The sequence below is a fragment of the Euleptes europaea genome, chromosome 10, assembly GCF_029931775.1.
Source record: "Euleptes europaea isolate rEulEur1 chromosome 10, rEulEur1.hap1, whole genome shotgun sequence".
Classification (NCBI taxonomy): domain Eukaryota; kingdom Metazoa; phylum Chordata; class Lepidosauria; order Squamata; family Sphaerodactylidae; genus Euleptes; species Euleptes europaea.
In genome coordinates, this window is record NC_079321.1 from 78,181,040 (window position 1) to 78,193,322 (window position 12,283).

Genomic DNA, 12,283 nt, shown 5'->3' on the forward strand with positions numbered 1-12,283 from the left:
CTATACTTTTAAATGTACGGAGCTCCCTCCCTTCTTATCACAAAGAACCTTGTTTGCAGGGAAAACGTTAATATGTTATTGCTGTAACGACCACCGTAAGGGTCACCGAGCCTCCCAGCAGACCCTGTTCAGGTGGATTACCTCAACCATTAAACTGTCTTATGAGAGAGCACGCGTGGATGGCCCGGGCATGATCAAGGCGCACTCCACAAGAGCTTACACTGCCTCCGTCGCCTTTTTGTCTAAAATTGACCTCTGAGACATCTGTTGAGCATCATCGTCGTCGACCCCTTCTAGTTTCATTAAGCTCTATGCGGTCGACATGGATTCATCTAGAGAGGCAGCACTGGGACGTGCCGTCTTGCAGTCATTGTTTCGGTGTCTGTCCCACACCTGCCATCCGGGTAACCGAGCTCGCTGCATAGAAGCCACGCAGATGAAAACAGAGTTTCACTTACCTGTAATTGTTGTTCATCTGGTGGATTTTCTATGCAGTAACACATCCCTCCCTCCTTCCCCACTGTGGGACCTCTCCGCAATCATGGGGTTATGGTTCCGTGGTGGCAGGTTGGAGAACTAGAGGGGAGAGTGCTCCCTCCCCCTGGGTCATGTGACCGCTGGGCGGGAAGGCTGCATGCCCCGAGGGGAGGGGGATCACTCTCACTTTCAATTTTGCTAGAAGCTGACAAATCTTATCCGTGGCTGGCCTGCGCAGTCCCAATGTGTTACTGCATAAAGATCCACCAGATGAACAACAGTTACAGGTAAGTGAAACTCTGTTTTACCGGTAAAAACTTAATTTGTGCCTAATTCCATAGCTTATCATACATTTTAAAACAAGGACAACTTCAGTCTGTACACATGATCAGCCTTACATTATTTATCTTCTACTTTCCAGCATTATGTTAGCTCCCCTTGCCCCAGATGGCATCAACTGAGAACATCTGATGACCCTCTTAAATATAGCAATAAAATATTCACAGTACAACTCTGTACCTGTATAAATAAATAAATCAATTAATTTCCCCCCAGAAGTTTATCATCACACTTATACAGCATTTTAACCACATTATCTTGTTGCTGGAAATTTGCAGTCTTTCCTCAGCTTGAAAATTTCAAAAAGAATTGGCTCTAGTCCACAAAACCGAGTCCACAATAAACGTGTCAGCCTTTACGGTGCCACGGGACCCTGTGGATTTTGCTATAGCAGTCTAATGTGACCACCTCTGGCATTTTTCCAGCTACTGCTATTGTGACAACTATGGGAGATGCAGTGTCATGGGGACACAGTGAGTGTCAGGGGGACACCTGTTTGACAGTATCTGCAACATTGCTAGTAACAAGTGACATGATTCTTCCCCCTTCAGGTGCCTTTGATATTTTATGATCTGAGGTTTCATTTTATTCTTTTTAAGTGTCTTAGAGGTCAAGAATCCATCTGTTCTGTTCATGAATGCTCATGAACTTTTTCTCTCTTTCTTAGTTTGTTTTTATGTATTATGTATGCTAGGGCACTGACTTGCACATTTCCCTTTCCTTTAAAAAAGCAATAAACAGTAGCTTGGTTACCACCAAATCCTAAAATTACCTTGGGACAACATTGTGTGCTACCAGTTCTCAATCTCAGCTAGCACAAGCACACACATTTATTTAAGTATTTTATCCTACTTTTCCATACAGCTCAAAGTGGCTTACAAAAACAAATATCTAATTTATCAAAATTAATTACCCAGAAATAACTAAAACAATGATTACACAAGGACAAAACAAATCAAACTGTACAGCAGGGGTGGGGAATCTTTTTTCTGCCAAGGGCCATTTGGATATTTATAACATCATTCGCGGGCCATACAAAATTATCAACTTAAAAATTATCCTGCTATATTTGGTCAAACATTTAGCCAAGAGGCATGACCAGAGACGGCTCCGAGTGTCTGCCACCTAGAGTGAGTCGCTTTTGAGCTATGCCAGGGGTCGGCAAACTCATTAATCAAAAGAGCCAAATATCAACAGTACAACCATTGAGATTTCTTTTGAGAGCCAAATTACTTAAACTTAAACTATATAGGTAGGTACACTGTTTATTAACTTAATAAACTTTAATTAAAGTTTTAAGTCTTAATTAAACTATAGGTACACTGAATAAAACTTGATATCATACTTAATAGTGATCTTATTTATTGATAAAAATTAAATTGTAAGTCCCTGCCATTTCCCCCTCCCCGTCTGGAGTCCTCGTCCGGAGGACTGGTCTACCGCCATAAAAGCCTATTGATGGACCTGGCCTCCGGCTGAGTCCCATTGGGAGGGCAGGCCTACCCATTGGCTTTCTTGGCAGTAGACCTGGCCTCCGGAGGCCCATAGAAGCCAATTGGTAGACCTGGCCTCTGAAGGGGGACTTTTTCCCCTCCTCGGAGTCCAGGTCTTCTGCCAAGAAAGCCAGTGGGTAGACATGGCCTCCCAATGGGACTCAGCCAGAGGCCAGGTCTACCAAAGGAAGCCCACCCCGCCCAACAGCTGATAGGCGGGGGGGGGCAGGAACCGCCAAGCCGCCCGCCCAGCAATCGCGCAGCTAGAGGGGAGGGGAGGCTTTAGCCTCCCAACCATTGAGGGCAAGGGAAAGGGGGACCCGGCCATTCTCCACGGCGGGGGGCGGGGAGAGACAGCGCGCCCGCTCGCCCTCTCTCTCTCTCAGGGGCGCTTGCTCCCATAACCAGCTTTGGTTATTGTCTTCACATCTCCAGTGCACTGTATTGTAACTCATTCCACACTGTTGGAGTTTTATTGCATCTGCCTCCTCATATTGTGTTGAGCTTTTCAGCAGGCATTGCTGTGCAGGCATTGTGCATTTCTGCAGTGAATAATTAACAATTGGCACCATCTGATTTGTCAGCCACTTCCTGGCTGATTTCACTAGCCATGAAGGGCACAGGTCTAATGAACAGATGACGAGCCTTATATCTCCAAGTATCCTATTCACGTCCTCGGGACAAGTTAATTGAAAATTGTCCTTGTGAACCTGGCAAGTAGAAATCTCAGGAACATTTAGTGACACAATTGCTAATGTGGAGTCCAAGTTGACTTGGATGTGAGCAAGTTTCTCTGCAACATGCCTAGCAAATTGGTCACAGAGAACTGTAGAGGGCTTCACTATTTTCTTCCAGAGGCCAATTTGTGAAAGGCCTCTTATTGTACTAAATAGTGTCATTCGATAGTTCTGTGCAAATGCATTGGTAGCAGAGAAGTGGTTTCTTCACTGCCATCAGTGCTACAAAATAGACTTTTAATTGTGTTTGGTAAGACATGGCCTGACTTTTCCTCCACTGTCATTGTGATGTCACCATGGTCTTCCCTTGTGCTTCAGATTCCCTAGTTCCATTGTGAACCAGGGAGCCAAGCAAGCTCCAGTGTGAGGAACAAGATGCTTAGGAGCAATGGCATCAGTTGCACATCAGGCATTCAATGTCCAGAGGCCCACTAAATCTCTCTTGCTACCACCAATCGTATGAGCAGAAAAATCCTCCCACTCCAGAGGGCTCAGAAAACCACTCAAATCCATCCTTTTCTAGGGGCAGACTGTACTAATTGGTCCTGCGCCCCTGGAAAGGCCTTGGGGATTCAAAACTACACCAGGTAACGGTCTGCCCAAGGTAACAGAGTATATTGCTGCATTGGCTGCATTAGCAAGGCTGGTACTTGTGGGCTTCCCTTACTAAGTATAGACATATTTGTTTAAGTCAGGTTTTATCGCTTGTTTCAGTCATGTGGTCTCCTGCCTGGACAAAAAAGGGGTAGATGAATGGCAGAGTGCCCTTGCATATAGATATGTTTCATTCAGTCACTGCTGATAAATAGTGTAAAGTGGGCTGCAGGATCCCTCATGGCATGTCTGCCACAGCGGCATCCTCCAGGAACAGTTGCAGGTGTTTTTCATTTTGTACTTAGACCATTTAGACGATTTCTGAAAAAATTCACACATCTTGCTCCTGTGTATCAGTGAACCATCTTCTGGAGAGCTGTATTTTATATTTTAAAATGACACCCATTGTAAACGCCTGCAGTTAAGACACTGCTGTCTTTTCTGAGCTCTGTTGTTTTGTTTAAACCTGCAGAAAACATAATGTTTTCATGGAACTGCACAATCACTGGCAGAGACTAAGGGTGAAAATGCTAAAGGTGTGGATGAGGTGGGGAGCAGAACTGAAAGTGTTTGACGTGGATGTGTGTACCAAATAAAAAGAGAAAAATCTTCTAATGAAAATAGAGTGGGCAGTGAGAACAGTGTTTTGGTTGAATGAAGCTTCAAGTGACAGCTTGTAATATTAAGGGAAATAGTGATACATTTAGCGCAGATCTGCAAGAAGGGAACCACAGGGACTCACAGGAGAAGGGAAACCACATTGCCCCGCACCACCTGCTGCATCCCCTGTCTCGTTTTTCCTTCCCTTCCTTCTGCTGGCTCCTCTTCACTCTCCCAGCTGGCTCCTGCTCTGATTCTTCCAACAATCGTGTTTGCCACTACTCCAGTCTTTGGGCACTATTTTGGGTTTTCTTCACAACCCAGTATGGCACTTGAACTCTGAATTTTTATTTTTTATTTTTTAAAAAGAAAGATTCTGCATATTGTGTAGACCAGGGGTGTCAAACCTGCGGCCCGCGGGCCGGATCCAACCCCTGGAGGGCTTTTATCTGGCCCACGGAGCCAAGGCAGCTAGTCCCCCTTTCCCCCCTCCCCCGGCCTTTTCTGGGCTTCCCGGGGCCCATGCGTGGCCGGAGAGGGAGTGCCGAAGGCTTCTGCCTGGTTGTGCCAGGCTGCGGGGCCGCATGCGGCTCTGTGTGTGTGTGAGGGGAAAGCACACAGCAGGGCACCGGCCAGTTCTGGGCCACCTAGGCGGGCCGCAGCAGCACCCCACCGCTGCTGCGCCCCGCTGCCTCCAGGATGCACCTGGCAGAGCTGAGCCACTGCTGCTTCTCAGCACCCAGAGCCCCCCCTGTGCAGGGCCGCTGCACCGCCAGCAGCTCTGCCTCGCTGCCCCTTGCCTGCTGCCCAACATGCACACATCTTCGAGCAGCCACGGGACCCCCGCGTGCCGGAGAAGGGCAAAGGACACCGCTTTGAAGGCTTCATCCCCTAGCCAGGCTGGTGTGACCTGTGCGCCGGAGGGCCCTGCGCTGCGCCTGTGAGTGGGGTTGCCCTCCTCCCGCTTCCCCTCGCCTCACCAGGCCCTTCCCTCTCCGCGGGGCATGCAGCCCCTCCACCCTCCAGGAATGTTGGCGGGACTCCTCTTCTTAGGAAAGGGGGCAGCGCAGGGATCTAGCCACTTGGGGACAGGGACAGCCCCTCCTGGGAAAGATGGCACCTACTTCCCCTTGGCCCCTGGTTCTCCTTGCCCCTTGGGATCTTCTGCCCTCTCCCTCCCCAATCCAGGTTCCCCACCCTTGGCAGTGTGTGAACAGACCAGTCTCTGTCCAGCCTGCTTTGATTTGCACACAAGCCATCTTTCAAGCCCTTCCGAAGCATTTCGGCTTCTATCAGCAAAGCTCCTTTTCCCCCTTCCATGTCTTTGTAGGTGAGTGACCCCTGGGCCATCTACGCATGGGAGGTTTTGCCTTGGATTTGCCGCTCTTGGCCTCTTGGATTGCACATTTTCCCCATCCGAGTTCTCAGAACTCTGCATGGGGGCTTATTGTTGAGTTTTGAGCATTCGGATGGGGGAAATGTGCATGTACAGAGCAGCAAACGCAAAGCAAAACCTCCCATACAGAAATACATTCGACCCAAGAAGTCTGCTTCCTCCGAAGTAAGTTCCGTGGGAGGGCGGGGCTTGGTCCCGGGCCAACGCACCCAGGATTGCAGCCTCCTCCCAGAAGCTCAGGGAGAAAAGGGGCCAGGATCCCCCCAACCCTTTTCAGCAAAGCAATTGCAAAGCGCTGCAAACTTTTTCTGCTATTTTGCAAAGCAGCCAGCAAAATTTGCACTCATGGCCCCAAGAAGCCCTGGATGTGTCACTGGCAGTGCTCCAAGTAACCCTCTCTGTGCAGTGTCGAGTTGGAGACCAGCAGCAGCTTGGCCATCTGCGCCGCACAAGCCCAGCCCGATGGGGAGTGCAGGAAAGCCAGCCCGGGCCGCCCTTCCTCCTCCTCCTCCTCGGCTCTTGGCTGCAGTGGATCGCTCAATTGCTCTCACCTCCTGGGGCGTCCCTCCCCGGGGTGCGCAGGCCACCCGCTGCAACCCCGTGCGCCAGCCGGGAAGCTTTCCCCTTTCCTTTCTGGGCTTCCCAAGCCCAGCCAAGATCCTTCCCCCCTCCCTTTTTGTCTTTCTCTTCCTCTCTTTCGTTCTCTTTTTCTTTCTGTCTTCTCACTTTCTCTCCCTCCTTCTCTCTCTCTCTTTATCACTCTTTCTCTCTTTTCCCCCTTTCCCCCCTGTCCCTCTGTCTCCTTTCCTTCCTTCCTTCCTTCCTTCCTTCCTTCCTTCCTTCCTTCCTTCCTTCCTTCCTTCCTTCCTTCCTTCCCTCCTCCCTCTTTTTCTTTCTTTCCTTCTTTTTTCTTTCCTTCCTTCCTTCTCTCCCTCCCTCCCTCTCCTTCCTTCTTCTTTTTCCTTCTGTTCTTCCCTCCCTCCCTTTCATTATTTATTTATGCACACATGACTCGGCCCGACCAAGTGACATTTATGTCATACCCGGCCCTCCTAACAAATGAGTTCGACACCCCTGGTGTAGACATTATTTCTTGTGGTTACAGAGATTTTTTGCACTACCATTTAATTTTTTTAACCAGTCAGATTTTTCTGCAAACAGTTTGCAGACCCCTATCCTCCAGCTGTGACTGGCCCTGTTGTATGTCTTTTTTAATGTCCTTGGGTGATGGCGGACAATACTTGGCCATTAGATATAAGGACTCTGTGATATACTTACTTTACTGCAACAAAACCTGGAGGTAACAGGATACAGGATTGAACTGTACAAACCTCTTCCAGTATACAGAAGCACAAATCACACAAAATTGTCTGGTGAAACATACTCTTAGAAAACCGCACAGGAGAGAGAAAGAGAGAGAGTAAGTTAAGCTGACTTTCGAAAGATGACTGTTTCATGAAATAATATGAGTTCTTACTGTTCCAATATGCGTCACAGTAGTATTTAAGCTTCGGTGCTCTCCATCAGAATATAAGCTAAATCTGCCTTGTGTTTCTTATTGATAACACTACAAATCTGTTGTATCACGCAAACCAGGATGCACATCATTAATGAGATAGGCTTATGGCTTTACACACAAGGGCAAGAGAATGCAATGGCCATACAATTATGAAGCCACCTGACTTTTACTGATTTAGTTCTTGAACAAGGTTACAGACTCTGCTGTATTTTGGGAGGGGGGTGTAGACAGACTATCAGTTCTTAATAGTGTCCCTAATGCTTTACAGTCTGCTGGAAAGCTGAATGAACACACGTAAAGAACATTCTGGCTTGGTGTCTGAGCTTCCCTTAGGGTTCTTGCATTCGACTTTTAAATATGAGAGCTGTGGGCACATATAGAAAAACAGCATAGCTTTTAAAATATTATTTGCTTACTGTTAATTGTCTCTTTGTCTACATCTGTATGCCATCTGTGACACACTAAGAATCTGTTAAACAAACAAGCTAGTAATCCCAGTTTTTGAATAATTCAAAATAAGTATGCTGAAAGCAAGGCAATTTGCATCTCCACAGATCTGTCCACCTAAAAAGTATTGTGTTGCTTTTCATATAATATTAACTGCTGAAAGAAAGCATCGGGACGTTTGGGGTCAATGCTTTTGTGTTTACCAAACAGCAGCCGAATTTTAGAACAATGAAGGCACATTAGAGCCCAGCTCTGAATGTTTTGGTCTGACTGCTGCTGCTGCGGTTTACTCTGTCACAATAAAAACAAGCCAATCAATAATTACAGCTGCATCACTTGTATAGTTGTAGCCTCTATTTTTTTCATCCCTGGCTCCTTTTTTAGTTTTAGAGACTACGTTTTTCTTTTGTAACAAATTGATGCTGAGGAACACACTAGTAGGGTTGCTCACATACGACAACTTCCGTTTATTGTTCAGAACCATTTCATGTGCTATTTGGCAGGGGGTTGTGGGACACCATAATCTTGCCACACATCTACAGGAGGCAGGAACAAGATGGAAAGTGGAGCAGGGCATGGAGCCAGATGAGATACAGTTCCCCTACTTCAGAAGTGATGGATACGTAGATAGATTGTTTATTTACGGCTTAGCCAGATAAAACAAGAAACATGGACTAATATATTCTTACAAATAAAGAATTACAGTCCGAGTCTTATAACACTTAAAAAGCGAAATAACAGCCGAGATACATCCGCCAATTGGGCTAAGAGACTATTCTATGGCGACGAATTTTCATTGCTGCCGTACAAAGTTTCGCAACCTGTAAAGTGATTGAAGGATTATCCCCTTGTAGGAGCATCTCAATCTTTTCTCCTGCCCTGTCAGGTCCCATTCTCAATAAGAGGGGCTCAATAAACTTAGAATGGGGTAATGTGTAAAAATTACAATTCAGGAGGGCATGCTCAATAGTTTCTAAGTCCCCTGATTTCAGGGGCAGAATCTCTCCTCCCAGGGTATCTTCTTAAATTTCCCCTCTAGCATAGCAGAGGGTAAGGCTGCACACCTGGCCAGGGTAAAGGCCCGTCTATAATTATTTATCTCTAAATAGCGGAGATAGGCTGCTGGTGCAAGGATGAATTTAGTATGGAGGGGTGCCATGAATAGAGGCGCCCTTGCTAAATCTGCTTGTTGCTCATTGTCTTTAATCTTTTGGGTTATAATTAACTTAGCTTGTTCCCACCCTAACTGAAGTAGTGCTAGGGGTGTAAAACCCAAATTATTGAATTTGTCTTCAATGGCTATCAACTATTTTGACCTAAAGGTGTCATATAAGATCAGTGGGAGAAGACCCTTAGGTTTGAAATTAATTTTTAGCCAGAGATAGAGGACAAGGCGACCCTTGCCTCCACCTTCATCGTGCCAGTTTCTAAACGGATCAATACATTTGGTACACATCTTGGCAATTGCAGGGCAGCTCTAAGGAACTTTGATTGCACTCGCTCTATGGGAGTAAAACGTGAGGGTGGAGAATCAAGGTGTGTTCCATATAGCATTTGTGCTAGGGTTTTCGCCTGATAAAGTTTAAGTGCAGCTGGAATATAATGTACCCCTTTGGTCCAGAGGAAATTGATTATTGAACGAGCTGATCTTTCCCCCAAATTGGGTACATGGGTGTTATGGGCCGACTTGGAACCAGATGCCTGGATTGTCGTTCCAAGATATTTATAATGGGTTACCTGTTCCATCATCATCATCGTCATTCCTTTATTGGCATAAAATTCCTTTATTGGCATAAATACCTGTTCCAACATGTGGCCATTTATGCTCCACCTTCTATATTTAGGACAACTACCAAAGGCCATGACTTTTGTTTTATCATAGTTAATCATCAAGCGTTCCTTCTCACAGAACGTTGCCACTCTCACTAGCGCCCTCCTTAGACCAACTGGGGTTCTTGAAAAAACTACCGCGTTATCTACATAGTGCAGTATATTAATTTCCCTGTCCACCAGTTTAGGTGGATGCAAATTCTGTGCGTACAAAGAGCTAACTAGATTGTTTGTATAGTAGGCGAATAGCAGGGGAGCAAGAAGACAACCCTGCCTAATTCCTCTGTAGGTGTTTATATCCTCCTCGATTACACCTGACTCTCAGTGCTGTATGTTTGTGTAAGGCTTGCAGCAGCATCAGGAGCCTTTTGTCTATGTTTGTGGCTTCAGGCTTGTGCCAGAGTAAAGGTCTGGAGATCGTATCAAATGCTGCCCTAAAATCAATGAATGCCGCAAATAAAGAGGATTGTCCCTTATTAGAATATTTCTCCACTAGATGTTGGAGGACAAGGCAGGCAGAAGTGATGGATGATAGGTGCTTCAAAACAACCGGTTCCCTTGCCCTGGAAGGAGGCCTTCTCAAGAGCAGCAATGGCTTGTTAGTGAAGGCTGCTTTGGAGTAAAACTCTGCTAACAATTCCATGCAAGGCTAGGAAGGCAGGAACTGAATACAGTGGAAAGCTTCATTATTTTTTTTAAGGAAGACAGGCTAGGAGGGCGAAGAGGATTGGGTCTTTTTTTTGCCATCAAGTCACAGGTAACTTATGGCAATCCCATGGGCTTTTCAAGGCAAGACACATTTGGAAGTGCTCTGCCATTGCATGCCTCTGTGTCATGACCCTAGTATTCTTTGGTGGTCTCCCTTCCAAATACTAACCAGGGCTGACCCTGCTTAGCTTCTGAGTTCTGACGAGATGGGGCTAGCCTGGGCTATCCATGCCAGGGCTTGTTCAGAGATAAAACCAAGATAGAACAGGAAACCTGTGAGGTAAAGGAGTACAGGATGAATAACTTCCTTCAGGGGAAAGGGATTTAACACTTGTGCTGCCCCCCCCTTCACATTTGGATACTTGTTTAGAACAAAAGGCCACATTAGGATGAGCAGCAGCCAAAAGTACTCCCTACCCCACAGCCCTCCTCTCACTTCCGTTAGTGCCCTTTTTCTGTAGAATTACTGTTCCTCTGATTGCTATTTCTGATCAGAGAATTATACCAGGTACTGCCTTTAATGGTAATAGGAACCAAAGTGTACCATGAGTGGGTACATAGAAGGGAACATGTCTGGAGAACACCAGATTTGGTTATAGTAAGAGCTGCACAGAATCAAGTAAAGTGTGATCGTTCCACACTTCAGTCTCTAGTAGCATCATTTTACAGAGGATGCAGTTGCAAATATTATTCTCATCCTCCCTGACCTCCCTCTGTCTTTCTGACTCAAAGATTTAAATGGCCAGTCAAGAGTCCTGTACACCAGTGCATTTCATTAAAAGTTTGGACATACTCTAGTTCAGTAAACAAAAACATAATAGCTTTTCCTTTAATATCAGAGAAGATACATAGACAATGTTGCAGAGTACAAATTTATTATGCTCAGTAGACTTGCTGATTTTTAAATTTAAGCACTACAGCTTCATAGAAAAATAAACATTTAGGCTCCTAATAGGATGTTTTACATATTCCTTCATGAGTCATTGGCTTATAAGGTATATTACAATTCAATATGAGATGAATATGAACATCAGTTTAAGAGGCCTCTGGGGACCTTGATGTGCAGTATCCATCAGCTGTATAAATGTCTATGAAGATTATTCCCTGGGCCCACGGCTTAAGATGCTATAGGTGGAGCAGGGAGAAAGCTAAGTGACATTCAGTTAGGATAGCGAACAGGTGAGAAACAAAAGAGCCAGAAAGTGCGTTTGAGACACAGCCAAGGATCTGCCATCGGACAGCCCCCTTCCTGCTTCCCTTAAGCAACCTGCTGGCAAACTGAAGCCAGTGCCCTGATGGCCTCACCTGACCTTGCCTTTCAAGACTAGATGGGTAAGGATGGCTGAGGAATTGGTCCAAACCAGTGTGTATTGCGTGCTCTTTCCTCACCTGTACTGGTTTACTGATTTTTGTCTGTTGTGGTGTGTAGGTGAAAAGAGAGGGGCAGAGCCAGATGATGCGGAGTTGCTGAGCCTCAGCAAAAAGCTGGTGGAGAATGCCGTCCTCAAAGCAGTGCAGCAGTATCTAGAAGAAACGCAAAACAAAAATAGGCAGACTGATTGCGAAAGCCCAGTGAAAACTGAGGAGGCCGCCATTGGCAATAGCAAGGAAAGTGAGAACGACAATGGCAAATGAGTCCTTTGGGAGCCAAGAGGCAAGACTCAACCACAGATATCCATGTTTTGCCCTGTAGGTCAGCTCTGCTAAATTGCCATGGCCACCTTGAGTTTGTTGTCTGGTATCAGATACCTCTTCTGAACAAGAGATCCTGTCTTGCAGAGCATCATGACTTGGATATCAATGCTGCTAAGAATCAAAATGCTACTGAAACCTGGGAAGAAAGGCAAGACAGAGAGAGAGAGGGAGGGATGAACAGGCCTGAAAACAAAGAGACCTGCTTCAGTCTGTCTCAGCTGCAGAAAATCTCTTCAGTGCATTTGAAGAGATCAGAGCTTGTGTGATGAAAACAAATCTCCAAAGAAGATGGGCTAGCCAAACTGAAAATGATGCCATTCATTTTGTTGCACAGAATTGCAGAATATAACTGTTTACTTGAAGTGTATTTGAAATGAAGACATTTTTGTTGCACTGGAAAAGGGACGCTGCTCAGAAGTGTGGTTACTAATATCAGTCACTTCTACTA

At 45.9% G+C, this 12,283-nt stretch overlaps 1 protein-coding gene across 1 annotated transcript in view; it reads left to right on the forward strand.

Annotated features, from left to right (window-relative positions):
- Positions 1–11,783, forward strand: part of AKAP7 (A-kinase anchoring protein 7) — a 126,150-nt gene extending 114,367 nt beyond the window's left edge. The window contains exon 8 of the mRNA XM_056856231.1: positions 11,570–11,783. Coding sequence (XP_056712209.1) covers positions 11,570–11,775 — 206 coding nt within the window. The 3' untranslated portion in view covers positions 11,776–11,783. The remainder of the gene's footprint in view (positions 1–11,569) is intronic.
- Positions 11,784–12,283: the final 500 nt, after the last annotated feature.